The following is a 20,711-nucleotide window of genomic DNA, read 5'->3' as shown; positions in this document are numbered from 1 at the left end:
ACACACACACACACACACACACACACACACACACACACACACACACACACACACACACACACACACACACACACACACACACACGCATACTGCACTCAGTTTAGTTTAGACCAAGGGCCCAGCATTGGCCTTTGAAATTGAGTCTATGAATGAAGTGAGTTCAAGTGACAGTTCATATGAATGGCCTGTAGTTTCGCGGATTTACCCCTGCTGGTGTCAGGAAGAATTTCTCTCAATGCAAGTGGGTGGGTTTTTGACGAATTTTAGACTTGATTTTCTTACCTTAATAAACACTGTCATAAATACTATATGCTTCCAGTCGCTAGTTTAAAGTCTTCTTTCAATCATCATGATATGCGTTTTAGTCAATTATGGTTCAATTTATCTTAAAATTTACGATAAAGTAGGGTATGCTCAGGAGTGGTTGGCATGATTTGATTGACAAGCTACACAACCAATAGCATTCATTCCCCGCCCCCGCTCTGGATTGACAAGCTACCAAACCAATATTGGTCTGGTTGCATTCTGCAGGATATGACGCGATATGACGCGATATAGAAAGATGGCGGATTTGAAATTCCTGAACAATCGGCTTCATTAACAGTCTGTAGAAAAAAACAATGGTGTAGCTTTATGGAAGTAGCTCTCAAGCTTTTTCTTTATCCTCTCGTAAGATGTGTACATGCATTTTGGTCAATAAAAATCTATCTATGCCATAATTTGTTATAAACATGATGATATCGAAAACATACATTTCACAGAAATGGCACCTGGACAGGTTGGAGTGGAACGCTCGGTACAAGCGGCCCGCTTGGCATTTGGTACCAGCAAGGCGGAACACTCAGCCCGCTTGGTGAGAACAGACTACTGTACATACAGCCCCTGCCCCCTTATATTGAGTTGGTGAGAACAGACTACAGCCCCTTAAGTTGGGAACTAGTTAGACAAGAAACACGATGGAGGCGCACCGTCCGAAGTTAATTTGAGCCACGAGAGGCACCGTCGTGCGAGCTCAGGCGAGCGAGTTGCCGTGCCGAACGTTGCGAAGTCTGCTTCAGTACACTCAGCGCCATTCGAGTTATGTTCTGATAGGGACAGAATCGTAAACCATCCCCCCTAGTCTCTGTACCCTCCGAGACGTCAAGCGTGGCCGACCGTTCCGAGGTCGCCGGATTTGTGGGTCCTGCAGTTCCGAGGTCGCCGGATTTGACTGGGCTGACAGTTCAGAGGTCGTTGGGTTTGCCTGGGTCCGACTGTTCCGAGGTCACCAGTCCATGCTGCAAATGCTACCCTGTGAAATAAAGAGGGTATCCTGTGTGTTTTCTTGTAATTATTTATAAAAAATGTACTTTATGTCAAAAAGACAATTTAGAACTTTTTTTTTTATCATAGCATCATCGAAAACTTCCGTTACCAGAAACTTCACCTAATTTATAACAAACTTGGGTTTGTAGCAATATATGCATGTACACTACCAACCATGTAATAATTACATGGTAATTACATTGTAATTTCTATATAATTCAATAGATCCATTAGGGGGCGCACTTATTATAGGGAGTGGGTCGTTTTTATTTGAAGATCCCTAAATGGTCAATCTGAAAAAGGTAAATAAAAAATATATATGTCTAGTGTCTACCCATTTTTGCATATCTAGCTAAACAAGGTTAGTTTACAAAAAAAATGTAAAATACAAATCACCCATCCTTGAGAAATGGGACAAATCATGTCCTACCAAAACATTACTATTTATCAACGCACTAATTAAAAAAAGAAGTTCTGTGAAAATATATATATATATGAATTACATAAGATTTATACAATGTTTTTATTAAAGTTAAGTTATTAAACTTTAGCTATACTCTAAGGTCCCCTGTCTCACTCCCCAGTTTAAAAAAAAGGCGGGAAAGCTGCGAAAGCTCTGATAAGCTTTCTATTTATGGATAAATGCACTAAATAATATTACTATGATTCTAGTGTGTCCCAACCATAATAACATGTCAAGTCCATCAGTCCTTCTAAATCCCCCCCCTACCCCCAAAAAAATAAAATAAAAAGTGTAATTCTATTAGTATTAATAGAACCTAAGCAACTTTGAAAAATACATTGTCAACTCACTATGACTGTGCTGTGGAATGAAAAAAAACATGACATTATGTCAACTCTGTCAGACTCCATCAGATGTCAACTCTGTCAGATATGCCATTTTATGGAGTTGACATCTAAAAAAACTGTTGGAGGTTGGCCCATTACATGGTTTAATATTCAACACTAATAATAATTAATTTATTAAGTGGCATAATTGAAGAATATATAAAAAATAAAAAAAATCTCAAGAATGGGTGAAATAAAAATTATATTGAAAATATTTAGCAAGGGACAATGTATTGCTAAAACAACTTGCTTCAAGTTTTTGTATGGCTCCACTTCAAATTTCAACATTCATTTTATTACTTAAATAGATTAAAACAGGTTACAAATGGTTATTAATGTAAATACACAAGAAAAACTATAAGAATGGCCGTGGTGGTTTGCGGGTCTGTTTGTCGCCATGTTTACTGTGGGCGACGCCGAGTCTCTGCCATTTTCCTCCGCCTCTGGTTGTCAAGAAGATGGCAGCTTCCAGGCAGGCATCTAGAACCAAGATACCAAGGATGGGAAGGTGACGTCACAAACAAGCACAAATGTAGTTTCAGGGTCATTGTCGTGACGAGTGACCATTTCGACAAACGTCACTCGACAAAAATGACGTATTATCGCGGCCGCAACAATGAGCAATTTCAAACGTTCAAACAAAAAAGTAATTTGTCGTTATTCTGACGAGATGAGTATGAAACTAACCACTTATTAGATTTCGTGATTATGTATAACATTATGAACATAAATGAACTGCTAAATGTATATAAAATAGCCGAACGTGACAACGGCGCGGTTTTGCGGTTCAAGGACCCCCGTGAGTCTAAAGCGTTTCCGCTACATGACGTCACGGGCGCATCCATGGTATCTTTATTCCCAGGCAGGCAGGCATGAGAGGGGATACTTCTTCACAAATCGGATGAATTTGGAATATTGTTTTGAGATAAGACCCCCTACGCATCTTTTTGCAGTCACTATATCGAACTGAGTAAGTGTGACGTTGATATTGGCATGCGTGAGTCGGAGTTGCTGTGTTTTGTTGTGGCAAAACCGCCCCGGCCATTTTTTCTTGTGGGAGTTTAGACGAGGGCCGATTGTCGAAAAGATGGCTGCTTCCAGAGACGGCATGAAACACAATAACATGTTAATTCTGTGTTAGATCTCCATCTAGCTACGTTGCGCGCGCCGTGCTGCAGCCAGGTTTATACCAGGTATACGTTGCATGCTGAAATGCAACCTAATCCCGTTGCATTTAATTGTAAACTCTGGTGACCGTTTGACAGATGCTAACGTTGTTAGCATGGGCTAATTGGCTTGACCGAACACCAGCTAGCAGTGCTAACGCAGTGTTGGTACAAAAACACCACCTTTCTCCCAACTATTGTCGCCGCTTTCGACAAGAATCGATGAGTGTGGCTAGGCTCGCGTGCACACCCGTGTGGAACGCTCTGAAAATGCTTTGTGGGTTGTGATGAACTGCTGAAAGTAGGAGAAATGAATACAGAGCTAGCTAGCTACAATATGGCGACTCCCAGAGAGGCATGAAAATGAAAATAGCCGTCTCCTGTAAACGACTGTAATGGACGAATGCAGCCTGCTGCTCGTGCTTGTGTTCAGTTTATTGACATGTGTACGTAGATGGAGGCTTGTAAGAGGTGATGGTGTCGCTGCCGGCGGTGTTGTCTTTAGCGGAGCTGACATTTATTTGTCTTTTTCATTCGCTTCCGCCATTTTTCGGCTTGGCACTAGCGGGGGTTTGTTTGGTTGCAAGATGGCGGCTTCCATGGATTGCATTCAATGGTTTTATACTTCGCGGTGCGGACGGTGTCGCCGGCCGAATATGAACGGATCTACAAGCTTGTCCGCGCGGCGCAGCGCTACGCGTTGACGGCTTGTAGATCTGTTCTTTTTAAATTAAGCATGCAAAGAACAAGCCGCTTAACCCCCAGCCTGCGCCTCTTGTATAATCCGTTGTTTGATAATTAATAACAATAATAATTTAGATGTAATAATAATACATCCAAAATCATTGTGTAAATCAATTTAAAACAACTGCTTACATGATTGCCACAAGCCGAGGCTCTGGGTAACAACACAACCAGCATGTTGGATGTTTTGTTGTCGTTTTTTTCTTCCTGGTTTGCGTTTATCATAATTGTGCTTTACCTTTTTAAATTGCACATAATGGCCTCCCAGACAACAAGTGTTGCTCTGTCTCGGAGCAAATTAATTTTGTGGGCAACTTCAAAATTGTTTACTTTTTTAGTTAAAACCTGTCTTTCTATTTTCATGTTCCCCGTCTTGTAGAGACATGTCTACTCCTGGTTCCACCGTGTCTGGGACCACAGGTTCTGCTCTGACCCCGCGGTGGAAGCGGGTTCTCGGATGGTCCGGTCCGGTCCCTCGGCCCAGACACGGACACAGAGCTGTGGCTATAAAGGAACTTATGGTTGTCTTTGGAGGGGGAAATGAAGGAATTGTCGATGAATTACACGTCTATAACACAGGTGAGATCGCCGTTATATCCTCAACTTTGCAGGTTTCAGTGTTTCTCCTAGAACCATAGACAGCATTCCAACTGTCACTGTGTAAAGTGTATGCTCCTTGTGTAAAATAAATGATGGGTGGTTTTGTATAAATTCGTGGGCAGAAGAGGACCCCAAAGGCCAGCTAAACTGTCTTCATTAGACTAACTTGCCGCCATCTAGTGGACACAATTATAATACACTTTAAAAATGGCGGGCTAAAATAAAATGGATGAATGTCTCATCGAAGTACAGTGCAACTTTGATGTGAAGATTATTCCTAACCCAATAGCTTGTTTCTAACCAAAGATTTATGATTTAGATTGGTGCTAAACACTGTTTCATTTGGTTAATCTAATGAAATCTATTCAGAAGTCTATGGCCATAGCTGCTGGGTTCGTTGTATAAAGCTATTAAGCAAACTGTAAATTGGGTGAATTTAAATGCATAGTCCTTGTGGCATCTTTCATTTTGTCATTGTTATTTGTATTTGTTTTGATTCTCCAGCAACAAACCAGTGGTTTATCCCTGCGGTTCGAGGTGATATTCCCCCTGGTTGTGCTGCATATGGCTTTGTTTGTGATGGCACAAGGTTGTTGGTGTTTGGTGGAATGGTGGAGTATGGAAAATACAGCAACGACCTCTATGAACTACAGGTAATTAATGTGTTTACCTGTCTTTATTGTGAAGTTAAATATCTGTAGTTTTTATTCTGTATTTCTGAAATTTTAATTTAATTATGTATTTATTTATTTTGGATGGACAACAGTTTCACCACCTGAATGTTTGTTTGTATATTAAATTGTGCACTGGAGATGCAGACTGGTGATATTGCAGTCTGTTTGTAAATGCCCCTGTTAACTTTTACACAGTTCATGTAAGTGCACTGCACGTGTATGTGGTTGAGTTCTGCAGCATAGAATTCTGACTTGCTTTCCTGTTCTATCTCTTAACTAGTGCAGTGCTGCATCAGATAACTGCACAACACATGATATCTTGAAAGAAGCGAATATTTTTTTCAAATAGCTTAAGTGGACACAGGTTTTCACATTACAAGCAAGGTATATGGAGCGAACTAGTCCCTTGCATGACCTTTTTTCTTTAATTGAATGTGTTTTATAGGCCAGCAGATGGGAGTGGAAAAAATTGAAAGCAAAGAGCCCCAAAAATGGGCCCCCACCATGTCCTCGTCTTGGCCACAGTTTTTCTCTAGTGGGAAACAAATGCTACCTGTTTGGTGGACTTGCCAACGACAGTGAAGACCCCAAAAACAACATTCCCAGGTACAGCTGTTTCTGTGTCATTGATGGGTACATGCTGTTAATGTAGGTACGGAGATGCAAATCGAGTACGACTGAGACTGACATGTGACTGGTTTGGCTTTTCAGATACCTGAATGATCTGTACACTCTGGAGCTTCGTCCTGGCTCCAGTGTGGTGGGATGGGACATACCAATCACATATGGAGTCCTGCCTCCCCCACGTGAGAGCCACACTGCTGTGGTGTACACAGAAAAGACCAGCAGGAAATCTCGCCTCATTATCTATGGAGGAATGAGTGGCTGTCGCCTTGGAGATCTTTGGACACTTGACATTGGTAAGTTTGTGATGCCAAAACATTTTTTAGCTTGAGTTTTGATGGGCATGTTGTCCTCGGCATGCACATGTTTCTAGGTTACACTTTAACCTGGCAGCATACTTAAAAAGACTGTACTTTCTCTGGTTAACTAAAGCATAAACAAAAATGTGTCTTATCAGATTACATGAGTCGTTTCAGATTATCCATTTCCTACTTTGTCCCCAGATACTCTGTCTTGGAGTAAACCCACAGTAAATGGTACAGCACCATTACCCAGGAGTCTTCACTCTGCTACTACCATCACAAACAAGTGAGAGGACTGATGCATTATGGGAAATGTTATGCTGAATGTTTGATTTAGATTTTCTGTCATTGCATTTGTTTTCACTCAGCCCATGCTGTTGTTGGGCGAACACTCACAGTGATTTCAATCTGCCACTTTGCAGGATGTATGTTTTCGGAGGATGGGTTCCTCTAGTGATGGATGACGTGAAGGTGGCCACACACGAGAAGGAGTGGAAGTGCACAAACACTCTTGCCTGCCTAAACCTCGGTGTGTTTTTAATCAGTATTTTGATGTACTCTTGGACCACATTTTAACGTCGTCATTCAAAAATAATGTTTTTTTTACTTTTGTGTCTGTGTTTTACATTTTTATAGATTCAATGTTTTGGGAGACTGTGTTGATGGACACTCTGGAGGATAACATCCCCAGGGCTCGTGCTGGTCATTGCTCTGTCTCCATCAACTCCAGACTCTACGTCTGGAGCGGCCGTGATGGTTATCGCAAAGCATGGAACAACCAAGTCTGCTGTAAAGACCTCTGGTACCTGGAAACAGGTGCGTGGTGTTCTTACTTCGCTACGAGTCACTTTGCCAATAAGTGACTCTCTGGTGTTGCCATGTTGTGCGTTGTTGCTCACACTTAATCCCAATTATGGACAAAAAATTTATTGACAAAAGATTAACAGCTGCTCCAAATCCCAGTGCACAAAAGTAGGTCAAATTAATTATGCTGTCACCCTGGCGCAAATCTGAGCCGGTCAGAAGCACACTACTGACCAGTGGGGAAGCTCAACCATAACATGACATGTAGTAGGCCTGTTGGATGTTCAGCCAAACAGTTAACTTGTGATTGAAACGTCGGTCTACTCTGCATTCTCCATGTTCTCACCTCAAACGCTGGATTATTTCTTCCGGATCACAGAGGCAGCGGACAGTACGAGGCAATATAGGCGATTCGCATCCAGGTGTTATTGGATGTGATTTCTCCATCGCTTTCCCATCAAAATCAAAGTACTCACAAACTTTGCTCTTTTTTTCCAAACCAACTGTGTCTGACTGTCTGTAGCTAGAGTAGGCTAGATTCACCCAATTGCACTGGGAAGTGAATGCCAGGCTGCAGATGACCAGCACTGCAAGACAAGTCAGTGTGACAGGCCCTGCAAATCACCATTATTAATACTTGATTGGCATGGATTTGCTTATTTTGCCTGCTAAAAGCAACATTTTATTAAGACATGACGGTAATATGGGTGCAAAAAAAAGAGTTAATATCTCAATTTAAAATATATTTAATAGAATAAATTAATATTATATAGTAAACGTTTTGTAATAGGTTAACCGAATATCCCTGCACACCCTTAGCCCCAAAAGAGAAATTTGGTGTGTTAAGGCCAGTCCACACCAATGCAACTCCTTGCAACATGCAACTACTCGCAACCATTATTCCCAATGGCAGTTGCAAGGAGCTGCAATGGTGTGTCATGGCCTTTAATTTGTTTTGAAAGGAGTTGCGATTAGTTGCGTTGGTGCGGTTTGGCCTTTACTGGGACACAAACTCGTGACATTAAAAATCATATTTTTTAATGTCACTATTCCACTTATGTACTGATCTTAATTACTGTTTATTTTAATTAGTTAGCCTACACAGTTGTAGTCAATTATTGTAAATTACGATTAGGCTTCTTCTTCTGGCATTTTAGACCATAGTCTGTAAATGGCTATTCATATTCAACACCATGACTACTCTTCACTAGCCTGGGGGCCCTGCTTGCTACGTTCTGCGTTTTCTTTTTCTCACTTCGCTTCACAGTCTGGAAAGCCTCCCATCTCCGTGCCCAAACAGGAGAAAACAGCCCGCGGCTTCTGATTGGTCTGTAGGGGGGGCGGGACCAGTGTTGTCCAATGTAAAACTCGAGTGACTTCCTGACAATACGAGTCAAATAGGACCTTGGCCAGACTGAGTAGCGAAGTGAGAAAAAGATGAGCGTAGCGAATCAGGTTGGATTCCAAGCCAACTCTTCACTGATCAGAACTTTTTTAATAAAGAATCTTATTTATATATACTTTATTTTTATCAGGACATGCCACAATGAAGGTGAATGTATTGTTTAACTACAAACATAAAGTGAAAATAGTTATAAGGGGTAACATGTTTTTAAATGTCTTAACTAGCCTATGTATAGATTTTTTTCCCCCCATTCATATTTGTATTAGAAGTTCAATTCACATCTGCATGACTGCATATAACAAGCTTATTTAGGCATACATCAAGTGAAAACTTTCCATCTTCAAAATAGGATCGTTTGTCTTAACTACTTCCTTAAATGTTTTAACTTTTTGCCTATTTATTGATTTTCAAGTTCCGAGATGCAAACTCCTCACCACACGCAGCTTAATTTTATGGTCTTCTCTACAGAGCGGCCACATGCCCCTGCAAGGGTGCAATTAGTCCGTGCCAACACCAGCTCTCTGGAGGTGAGCTGGGGCGCAGTCTCCACCGCAGACACCTACCTGTTGCAGCTCCAAAAATATGACATCCCAGCTACAGCCGCAACCTCGCCAGCCTTGAGCGCCGCCCCGTCGCTACCTACGAATGCCCCTAAGAGCCCAGCACCTGCCGCAGCAGCACCCTTAGTTCAGACCCTTCCACAAACAGGTACCTTACCTTACCATGGTCCACTCATTGTCACTTACAAAGATGATGGATATACACTGCATGGGTTAGCCTGTCTGCCTATTGTTTTCCTCATAGGGGTCTGCATTGCATGTCTCACGAGTTGGTTTCTTGTTTTTGTAGCTATCTTAAAGGTTGCACCTCAGGCTGCCTCTGGTACCTCTATTGTCACTGTCCGCCCCAACCTGACTGGGAAATCCCCTGTCACTGTGACATCACTTCCTCCAGGTGTTCGTATGGTGGTGCCTGCTCAGCAAGGATCGGTATGAACAACAGCATGACCTCTGTTACAAATCTGGAAATAACAATACGTATGCAAACTTAACTGACGTGTGTGTGAATTAATTAGGAGTTATTTTTTTCTGTTCAGCCCATTGGTGGTAGCCCTCAGATGAGTGGCATGGCAGCTTTGGCTGCAGCAGCAGCCGCCACACAGAAGATCCCACCCGCAGCAGGCACTGTGCTCAACGTTCCTGCGGGTGCCACCATTCTCAAAACTGTAGCCGTTTCTCCCGGCACAACCACAGTCAAAATGGCCTCTCCACTCATGGTACGAACATCTGAGCTTTAACCCATTAAGACCTGAGGCCAACAGTTTTCAACAGTTTTCTGAGAAAACGTATGTTTCTATATCGGTGGTTCTCAAACTTTTTCATGTCAAGGACCCCCAAAATGATGTATTTGGCCGCTGACCCCATCTCAAAATATTTTTTTCCAGGGACCCCCAAAAGCATTTGAAAAAAAAAAGATTTGAGTAAAACATTTTCGCTTTAAAACAATATATATTCAAAGATTTGCACACATTTTCACGATTTTTCAAAAATAGCAGATCTACAAGCTCGTAGCGCGGCACTCGGTGCCGCGCTATGAGCTTGTATATCTGCTATGTTTGAATAGCCAAAGTGTAAAATAATACTTTTTAGCTCAAATCAAAAAGTGACACAGATGCGTTCCAGGTCTTAATGGGTTAAATAAATAATACTTTGGCCGTTATCAAAATTGTCTAACAAACCAACACTGTTTCTAGGTGAGTAACCCAGCCACGCGGATGCTGAAGTCTGCTGCAGCCCAGGTTGGAACAGCTACGGCGTCCTCTCCCACCACTCCCACCAGGCCCATCATCACTGTGCACAAGTCCGGTACAGTCACAGTGGCCCAACAGGCCCAGGTGGTAACCACTGTGGTGGGAGGAGTCACCAAGACCATCACTTTGGTCAAGAGCCCTCTCTCCATGGGGGGCGGTGGCACGCTGGTAAGGGAACACAACTGAGAGGAAATGTTGTGGGGGGTTCTGCCTGTACATATAATTTACACTGAGAGGTGCTCAAATGCATGCAGGGGTCTTTGAAAGTGCTTTTGCAGAAATGTGTGTGTGTGTGGCGGTGGGGAGTTAATGCTAGTTTTATCAGTCTTGTCACAAGACAGTGGTATACTTGAAAACTATGGAGAAATGAAGTAAATGTGGACCTACATTGCCTGTTGGAGAAAGCATGAATTCAGGTCTGCTTGATTTTTAAGTCAGTGAGGGCTCGAATGATTAGTTCAGTGATCTGCACGCCCCACTGAGCTCCTGATGCCATCCAATGTTTTCTGGTGGCTCATGAACTTGAGTTTCTTTCCTATGTCGGCAGATCTCCAACCTTGGCAAGATGATGTCTGTGGTACAAGGCAAGCCAATGCAGACAACAGGCCAGGCTTCCACTAACCCTCTCACACAGCTCATACAGGTCAGCTATCTGCATGAGGGCGGGAAAACAGGAGGTAGCTTTTAAAAAAGCTCCTGAGACAGGCAAAATGCAGCTTTTATTTGATTGTCTGTCCTAACCTTCACCTCTCTCCTTAGACCAAGGGTCCTCTCCCAGCTGGCACCATCCTGAAGCTGGTTACCTCCGCTGATGGCAAACCCACCACCATCATCACCACCTCCCAAGCAGGAGGCGGAGGGAACAAGCCGCACATCCTCAACATCAGTGGCATGTCTCCTACCACCACCAAGCACGGCACCACCATCATAAAGACCATCCCTATGTCATCCATTATGACACAGCAGGGAGCCACAGGTCTGAGCACCCCTTGTACATCACTGAGAAACCATAATAACTAGTTTAATATGAAGGGGAACAAATCCTTGCTGACAAGATGATAAATGACCCCTAAAGCTGAAATGAGCAATATTTTTTTCCATATCATTGTAATGCAGAGACGTACTGATGACCCCCAAAAGTATCAGCACCGCAGTCTGTTGCTGTATACATCTAGCAGCTCCCTGTCTTTACTAAATCTATCCAGTTAAAAGACATACTTAGGGCTTGCTAATCGGCATAAACATTCAACCATTAATTTTGATGGGTTATCTCCGTTCAGGTATAACAAGCACTGCAGGGTCAAGGACCCCCATCACAATCCTCACCACAAAGATGATGACGTCTGGAACCCCGGGCAAAATCATCACCACCATGCCAAAATTTGGCACTGCACTTGGCCAGCAGGGAATGACTCAGGTATGCAAAATCTCACAATACCTAGAAAACAGCAACTTGTGTCTTTGCAGATATTATAGATACGTCGTTTTGAGTAGTTTAGGACACTGGTTGTGTTATGTGGATATTTCCCTCTGAATAATAAACTAATAATACAATTAGATTTTTTTCTTTGTTCTGGCATCATTGTTCTGGCATTAAAGTTTTCTTGGGTGTCCCTAGGTGGTTTTGAAAGGTGCTCCTGGACAGCCGGGCACCATCCTGCGCACTGTGCCCATGAGCTCAGTGGGTGGAATGCGGCTTGTCACACCAGTGTCGGTATCTGCTGTTAAGCCCACTGTCACTACCCTAGTTGTCAATAGAACCACTGGTAAGAAGGAAATTCTTGCGATTTGGTGATTGTGATAAACCATTTGATTGTGTTCTGGGTTACCCATACTAATACCATCTGTAACGTCATCCACTCTAGGCGTCACCACCCTGGGGACAGTCACTGGTACAGTCTCCACTAGCCTGGCAGGTGGAAGTGTGGCCAGTGTGAATGCTTCTCTGGCCACCCCTATCACAACACTGGGCACCATCTCCACCTTGTCCAGGCAGGTCATCAACCCCACTGCCATTACTGTCTCAGCAGCTCGGACCAACCTGACCACAACCTCGTCTGTGCAGGTAACAACTTAGAGCTCTGCTCTGCAGAGGGTGGCATGTTGGCCTTAAGGATGACGCCTAATGAGTCAAGGTTGTTACTTCAATTCCCAGCACTGTCAGGAAGGGTGCATTTCAGCTATAAACTGGTGATTGAAGGGATTGCTGGTACTGCATCTACAGTGCCCACCAACTGTGCCAAAGTGCCATTGAGCAAGGCACAGAACCCCAAAAATGACTCTGTTAATTGACAAAGTGATATGCCTTATAGTGAAACTTATGTAGTGATATTCCTTCTAGTGAAACTGATGTTGTGTATAATGTATTTTTCCTGCCTTCCTCACAGAACCAGCCCACACAGGTGACTCTTATCACCACTCCCAGTGGCGTGGAGGCCCAGCCAGTACAGGACCTACCCGTCTCCATTCTCGCCTCGCCCACCTCGGAGCAGCCCAGCTCCACAGAGGCCGGAGGCTCTGGTGAGGGCTCTGGGACCGTCACCCTGGTGTGCTCCAACCCGCCCTGCGAAACCCACGAGACGGGAACCACCAACACAGCCACCACGGCTTCCGCCAACATGGGTACGGTAGGTGTGCAGCAGGTGGTGTGCTCCAACCCACCCTGCGAGACTCATGAAACCGGGACAACCAACACGTCCACCACAGCCTCATCCAACATGGGCAGAGTGCAGCAGGTGGTGTGCTCTAACCCACCCTGTGAGACTCACGAAACCGGGACAACCAACACAGCCACCACGGCCTCTGCCAACATGGGTGGGGCGCAGCAGCTGCAGCAGGTGTGCTCCAACCCCCCATGCGAGACCCACGAGACGGGCACCACCAACACTGCCACCCAGTCTTCATCAAACATGGGTGGGGCGCAGGGTGGGGCGCAGGGTGGGGCACAGCAGGTGTGCTCCAACCCCCCATGCGAGACCCACGAGACGGGCACCACCAACACTGCTACCCAGTCTTCATCCAACATGGGTCCCGCCGGCCAGACGGACACGGTGCCGAGTGGGCAACCCAACCAGCGTTGTGAAACCAATGAGACGGGAACCACAAACACCGCGTCCACAACCACCTCCGGCATGGGAAGCGACCAGACCACCAGCACAGAGACGGGAGGGGGGTCCCCGAGGGGGGTCTGCTCCAACATCCCCTGTGAAACCCACGAGACGGGAACCACCAACACAGCCACCACCGCTACCTGCAATATGGAGACGGGCGAGGGCACAGGTACAGCATGTGACTATGTCAAATTAGCTAGGTTCTTCAGAAGTGAAATCAGTGAATTTATTTTACTAGAGGTTCGGGGCGCCACCGAGCTGACTGATATGCCCATATATGGAGATCTCTTTATCTTTATCTGTACAGTTTTGAGACGTCTCGTGCCATAGTAGCATGATGTGTTGGTGTACGATTTCAAACCACAACGATGTGCGGTTTGAGAGATTTAAGGAAAAAGTACAATTGGGGGCTTTAGCTGAATGTTTAGCATTGAATAAATGCACTAGCATAGCACTTGTCTATCACTGGCTTTGTTATTGAGTTCCTGGAATGTTAAATGCTTGTCTATATCATTGCACTCCACTGAAATAACGTGGCAGACTTCCCAAGCTTGAAAAGGCAAGATGTCACTAGCAGATTTGATCTGAGATCTCCTCTATGAACCTTAAAGTCACAGTGCTGTCAATTTGTCTAATTTGATTCTGTAGCTCAACAAAATGAAAATGAAGAGGGAACAGCCGGTGCCAGCAGTGAAGCAGAGACTACTGCAGCAGGAACCAGCCCAACTAACACCGCCCCGGGCAGGGCCATCACCACTGTCACCCAGTCTTCACAGTCAACTACGCCCTTACCTGTAAGAACGCCATGAGGCCTGATGGTGCATTCACACGGGCAGATTAAAAGATACATGCTACCATTCAATTTCAATGGAAACCAGCGACATGAATATACAAAGATACATCCGACGTTTGTAGCTGTAGCTCTATAGCGACAAAGATACAAAGCTACAAATTCAAGTTGAGCTGGGTTCAACTTCCAGATACAAAGACACAAAACTACAACTGTAGCTCCGATGTCCACACGCTTGATGACGTCAGCGACCGTGTTGAGCAACACGGATACAAAGAAACAAACACAGCGACAAAGATGCGGTGTATTTTTGTATCTTTGTATCTTTTAATCTGCCCGTGTGAACGCACCATTATACCACAGTCGAACCCATGCTCAGTTCAGCCCAAAGAAATCAAGTGTTGGGGTTTGAAAACATTTGATTGCATCTGACTCTAAATGTGAATCCACTCATTGAATCCTACTGAGTCTTTTGGATAAATTGTTGACAGAATGAGAAATTATTTCACAGTGCAGAAATCAGATTTGGTGACGATGCTCTTTTAGCCTTCTAGAACAACAGAAACTCGAACTCCAACCCTATATGGTTCCTGTCTTTGGGCTGAAGGGAAAGTATTGTTTGAGCGGGCAGTAAAATGCATTATTTAATTCCTCAAAAGTTGAGTTCTGTAATCCTAGCCCTAATGATCCATCTATCGATATAGTTTGACGTTTACACTCAGGCCATTGTCCATTCCTCTGTTTTTTTAATCAATTTTTTTCCCTCCCCAGTCTATTTCGTCAATTACAGAGGGGGTGACTTCTGCAGCAAGCAGCACAGAAGAGCCCATGCAGGCCGAGTCGTCGGCAGACGCTGTGGCATCTGCAGAAGAAGCACCCACAGCTATGGAGACACAAGCAGAGGTGCACACAATTTACACAGCCATCTATAAAGAAAATCCTATTTGTGAACACAAGTCTTGAATCTAACTTTCAAAGCAAAACAAAAAAACGGACATCAAAATCCTTGAAGCTGTAATGTCAATGTGTCGCTGCTGTGATTTATTCCTTTCCAGGGAGAGGCGGCAGCTGCTACTGCCTTGAACCTGCCCTCAGAGCTGATGTCTGAGGGCCAAGGGGCCACCCTCATGGTGACAGGGCTGTCGGATGAGGAGCTGGCCGTAACTGCAGCAGCAGAAGCAGCAGCTCAGGCAGCTGCCACTGAAGAAGCCCAGGCCCTGGCTATCCAGGCAGTCCTCCAGGCAGCACAGCATGCCGTCATGAGTATGTTTTTGTACAGATCGTAGTAGCGGTTGAAACGGTTGATCCAGTGATCGATTTAATCGATAGACAGAAAGTTAATTGAATAAAAAATATTTTTTGTTATAAAATAATCTGTTTAATGATGCATCATGTAAATGTTTCATGTTTAATTTGTGCTCTTTACAAGTTGACCACAATGTGAAAGTGAAATCAGAAAATGTGACTGACGTATGTAGTGATCCAATGTGAGGATGATTGGATGTTGCATTCATGATATAGGCCTGCCTACAAATTTGTTAATTCAATTAACATGTGATAGTCATTGTCACATGACTCAAGACCATTAGTGTCTAATTTGGTGTTAAAAAACAAACAAACGTTCAGCAACAAACGGTGACAATGCTGCAAATAATTTGTAGCATTTATGGTGCCCCATATGGTGGAAGGGAAATCGCTTTAGGCTCTGCCTTGTTTAGAGGCCAGGTGTGATTCAAATTTGGGGCAGATCATACGCTGCATTCAGGATTTGTAATTTTGGGGCAAAAAATGGGCCCCTTCCCACAAACTTTGGAAGCCAATGGAATCCAAAGAATCTGACTCATACATCTTGATCATATGACTCCATAGAGTCATATGCGTGAGTTTTTCACAAAAGTAGGGTGAAGAGTAGTAGCAAAAAGTATTTTGAAGAAAATGGTGGCCAGGGCCTATCCAAGGAATCCAGGGGTAAAACATCCAGCGATCCAGCGATGATTTGCTGCTCACATCAGACACTCACAGAGCGAAAACAATCCTCGCCCCCCCCCCCGTCCATTTGGTCGGGCAGAGATAATGACCCCACCAAGGATTTGGTGGGGTCCAAGGAGGGCCATTTTTCATCAATGTCTCATTGTTTGTGTTTCATGATCTTGAAAGGTTCTATGTTTTCTGCATCTTCAGATGAAGGTGATGCCAGTGGGGAGAGCCACCATCCAACAAGCATCCCTATCGTGCTGACCCAGCAGGAGCTGGCAGCACTGGTCCAGCAGCAACAGCAGCTCCAGGAGGCCCAGGCTGCCGCCCAGCAGGCCAGCGTTGACGCGAGCTTGCCCACTGAGGGCCTCGCCCCCGCTGACAGCCTGAACGATCCTTCTGTGGAGAGCAATGGACACAACGAGATGGCCGCTGCTGTAACCAGCGCCGTGGCGTCACTGCTGCCCCGTACCACTGCTGAGAGTAAGGCTGTCTGATAATACACTATTTTATGCTTGTTTTATATTCCTTTTTTCACTTCTCATTCTTATACTATATACTCTGTGCAACTGCAAACGTGAAAGCCAGCATAGATAAGAGTTTCACCCTGCTTTTACCTGTAACTTAGTTGTGACAAAGTTGATTGATTGATTGACATGTCTCTTTTTTTGATCATACAGCTTTCAGATTGATTCCTTCCTCTGGTCTCGTCTCCACAGCCCTAGCTCCATCAAGCACATTTGTAACTGTGTCGGTGGCTAGTCCAGCTAAACTGCAAGCAGCAGCCGCTCTAGCAGAAGTGGCCAACGGCATCGAGGGAGGGGTGAGTCATCCAGTTAATCTGTCTTCCGCTGACTGGTTTATTTGAAGAGAAAGAAGGTAAATGACACGCTTTTAATTTAATTTTTAATAGAAACAAGCCCCTCAGCCAGCCCCAGTGAAACCAATTGTGAAGAAAGAGAACCAGTGGTTTGACGTTGGAATCGTCAAGGTGACAAATATGGTGGTCACCCACTTCTATATGCCATCAGATGACTCACACGGAGATGTAAGTGCCACACATTTCTCCTTTCATACTTGGAAGATTGAAACATGGTTTGGCAAGATAATCACTTAACACTCTCCAACCTTTACATGATAGGATGACTCTGGTGTCATACCAGACTACGGCCAAATGAAGAAAATGGAGCTACAGCCTGGCACGGCCTACAAGTTTCGCGTTGCCGGCATCAACGCGTGCGGCCGTGGGTCCTTCTCTGAGATCTCAGCTTTTAAGACTTGTCTACCAGGCTTCCCAGGTGCACCTTGCGCCATCAAAATCAGCAAGGTGAGCAACTTAATGATGTGATGTTTGATAAGGATTCAGCCTTTGTTTCTGCCAATAAATAGTATTCCCAAGGGAGGCCAACCAGTGACAATGGTTGCTTGTAGGGCTGAACCAATACTTAGAAGCTTCGTTCGATGTAATGGGACAAAACAGGATGAAATTTCATCTAGAGTTACTTACAGCTAAGGTCGATGGCAGATGAGACGACATACGTAGCGACATTAGTTGGATTTCCATCATCCAGTTTTTATGCAAATTCTTTTATTTGTCCTGATTGGTAACACATTTCGGGAAAGAAATCTTGAAATAATGAGAGAACATTTTTATGCACGCTTGAGGTGGTTTTTGTGTGCTTTATTGAAAATAAAATGGGAGATAGAAACACTTTGCCGAATAAGTTCTGATGTAGAGAGCATTTAACTCGCATGACAATTGATTTTGCACAATTTTAACTTACTAGAGGTTCGGGCTGCTACGGCATGCGTTTCCAATGGGCATCGTTCCCAACAGGCATCTGACTAGTACCGTACACTAAATATTAAAACGGAAGGCAAGTCCTGATCATGGCTTGCCCACTGAGATTCTCAACCTGACTAGTAAGGGGTCTGATTACAAGTTTGATTTCTTGCATCCCTTGCAGGAATAGGCAAAAATACAAATTTCAAGTACCTTGTGCTTCTTCACTTTCCACAGAGCCCAGACGGGGCCCACCTGACCTGGGAGCCGCCATCTGTGACGTCAGGAAAGATTATAGAGTACTCTGTGTACCTGGCCATCCAGAGCAACCAGACTACTGAGGCCAAGGCTTCAACACCAGCCCAGCTGGCTTTTATGCGTGTGTACTGCGGGCCCAACCCCTCCTGCCTGGTGCAGTCCTCCAGTCTCTCCAATGCCCACATTGACTACACCACCAAGCCGGCCATCATTTTCCGCATTGCTGCCCGCAACGAGAAAGGCTATGGCCCAGCCACCCAAGTCCGATGGCTGCAAGGTGAGGACACCAGTTCACATGGCACTTAACGTATAATAGTGTTGAGTCAAGAACTCGTTGAAAGCATTTCAATAGTATTAAACAGTTTGTTAGAGGTTAACTTGTTTTAACATTTTTGTTCAGTATCATAGCCCTTTGTTTGCTACAGAGCTTATTTTCTTAAATGTAAAGTGTGAGATGCTATGATGTACTGTAAGTAACTTCTGGGTTGGTGACAAAAAGGCATCATCACTAGAACATTGTTTATGGACTCATCTTTATGCTTTACAGAGTCTGGCAAAGATGCTGCCTCTGCAAAACCGGCCCCCAAAAGACCAGGCACCTCCCCTGATGCGTAAGTACCAATTCATTTTGATTTACATCGCACACATTAGAAAATGTAATTTGGCACTGATAATTAGATGGCAATCCTAATCCGGTTTCTGTCCTGTCTCTGCAGTAAGGCTACTGGTCTAAAGAAAGCAAGGACGGACCAGTGAGGTTGGCCAGAACCCCCACCCCCCACATCCTTCCCCAAGTCTCTTGTCCCCTTTTCCACTTGCTGTCCTTTTACCAGGAGGACTGACCATCATCCTCTTCATCCTCACCCTAATTTCATCCTTCATCCTCGAGTTTGACTAAGATCCATCCAGCCATGGAGACAGAACAACAGCGGGGAACCAAGATGAAAAGTCAAATCTGAGAGATGTTTTTTGTAGATAAACCCCTCCCCTTTCTGTTGGTCATAACTATTTCTAGAACAACACAATCTTAGAAGCACATTATAGCCTTTTCAGTCACACCTCCCTCCCATCTTTTTAAATATCTATTTTTCGCTAGTTACAGTAGTTGAGCAGTGTAGAGAAGCATTTACAACTTTCACAAACTGGGAGCCAGCCTGAGCTTAATGTTACTTCTTTTTTTGTGTGCGTGTTTGTATCTTTGGGGGCTGTAGAGAGAGACTACATGAGGATGTACAGTGCTGAAAAAAAGCAGTGGTGGCATTAGTTTAGATGAGAGGAATAATCAGTATGGAAACAAAACAAAGCACTTGTCCTCAAAGAAAGGAGGACGTCTTTATTTTTTTCCTTTTTTTTGTTTTTGCTTGATCAAGAACCCAATTCTGTACAGACATTGTACTGGAGTCCTCCAGTCTCCTGGTATGTCATCACTGTGCGCTTTTTACCCCCAAGATGAGGACCGCTGGGCGATGCTATGAAGTGGACAAAACAAGGAATGACACAGGAAGAAGAGATTTGTAGAGAACGAATGACATAGACTTTGCTAGGACTGAGACTTGCAGCACACACAAAAAATATCTTGCAAAATCTTCCCAAAAAATTAGCAAGCAATGATGCAGATCTTTGTGTAGTTTATTTTTGTATTTTTTAAGCTTTTTTTTTCCTGTGTGTATGTGTATGTTAAGTGTGCATTTTAAAAGTAAAAAACGAAAAACACTTTTTTTAAAACTTCATCCCTGTAGTTTGTTGTGGGAAGAGGGGTCAGCTGTGTTGCGATAGCCACCCTACTTTTAAATCTTCGTTCAGTTGGAACGTATGAAAGAGAGAGCCTTTTGTATTTGCTCCAGCTAGGACCATAGATGTTCTAGCACAGAAGGGAACTTTGAAGTGGACCCAGGGAGAGGAAAGCTTTTACTTTGTTTACCACAACTTGCTCAATGCTTTTGTTGCTTAGCGTTTGCCAAACGTGGAAATCTAAGGAGTACAATGAGGAAATTCTCAATTCTTTGACGGCCCCCCTCAACCCCCATGTATCTCAATTTGTCCCGTTTTTATTAATTCATGAATGTGGTGTTCCACCCTTTCTTTTTTTTTCTTTTTTTGGAAAATGACAAATTATATTGATAGACTCCCACACCCAAATACTATTGAGACGTATGTGAATCCATTTAATACATTTGTATTTCTTTTTTTTTCGCCAGCTCTGTATTTCAGATTACAGATGGGTGTGCAAGCTAACTGTGATGTGTATACCTGTATGTTTTGAATGGGGGTATCTTGGGAAGAAAGCTTACATAGCCAGAGTGTACTCACTTGTAAATTAGTTCCTTCATACAGCAAGAATAAAAAAAGAACATCTTGGCCTTTTATATTACCTGTAACAAACTTGTTTTTACATGTTGGTCATCTCTTGATTGCCTTTTGTGTCTTTACTTATAAAAGAAACAGAAATATATATATAAATATATACACAGTTTCCCTGATTGTTCTAATTTGCTTCTGTCAAACTGACTCAC

At 43.9% G+C, this 20,711-nt stretch overlaps 1 protein-coding gene across 4 annotated transcripts; it reads left to right on the top strand.

Moving 5' to 3' along the window:
* Positions 1 to 2,986: 2,986 nt before the first annotated feature.
* hcfc1a (host cell factor C1a) lies at positions 2,987 to 20,297 on the top strand. Of its 4 annotated transcripts, none has more exons than XM_080424473.1 (28): positions 2,987 to 3,124; positions 4,444 to 4,643; positions 5,169 to 5,317; positions 5,784 to 5,944; positions 6,050 to 6,258; positions 6,466 to 6,550; positions 6,687 to 6,793; positions 6,901 to 7,080; positions 8,942 to 9,181; positions 9,323 to 9,462; positions 9,570 to 9,749; positions 10,227 to 10,451; positions 10,831 to 10,926; positions 11,043 to 11,259; positions 11,564 to 11,700; positions 11,902 to 12,049; positions 12,149 to 12,348; positions 12,671 to 13,562; positions 14,042 to 14,187; positions 14,955 to 15,086; positions 15,239 to 15,446; positions 16,365 to 16,640; positions 16,877 to 16,980; positions 17,071 to 17,205; positions 17,299 to 17,484; positions 18,178 to 18,475; positions 18,746 to 18,809; positions 18,915 to 20,297. In XM_080424473.1, exons 2-28 carry the CDS (start codon positions 4,448 to 4,450, stop codon positions 18,952 to 18,954), a joined length of 5,151 nt encoding a protein of 1,716 aa, XP_080280599.1. In that variant the 5' UTR covers positions 2,987 to 3,124; positions 4,444 to 4,447; the 3' UTR covers positions 18,955 to 20,297. The 4 variants fall into 4 exon arrangements, with proteins under 4 accessions (XP_080280599.1, XP_080280598.1, XP_080280597.1 ...); XM_080424472.1 differs by having other exon boundaries at positions 16,838 to 16,980; XM_080424471.1 differs by having other exon boundaries at positions 8,942 to 9,462.
* The last annotated feature ends 414 nt before the right edge of the window (positions 20,298 to 20,711 follow it).

This window comes from Gymnoscopelus braueri, assembly GCF_963280865.1.
Source record: "Gymnoscopelus braueri genome assembly, chromosome: 3".
Classification (NCBI taxonomy): domain Eukaryota; kingdom Metazoa; phylum Chordata; class Actinopteri; order Myctophiformes; family Myctophidae; genus Gymnoscopelus; species Gymnoscopelus braueri.
The sequence above is the reverse complement of the archived record's forward strand: the minus strand, read 5'-3'. Positions and strand labels throughout refer to the sequence as shown.

Coding starts and splice junctions, on each gene's coding strand:
- hcfc1a (XM_080424470.1), top strand. CDS start 4,448: ATGTCTACTCCTGGTTCCACCGTGTCTGGGACCACAGGTTCTGCTCTG. Junction 13,563..14,041: donor GGAGACGGGCGAGGGCACAG/GTACAGCATGTG, acceptor TTGATTCTGTAG/CTCAACAAAATGAAAATGAA. Junction 14,188..14,954: donor AGTCAACTACGCCCTTACCT/GTAAGAACGCCA, acceptor TTCCCTCCCCAG/TCTATTTCGTCAATTACAGA.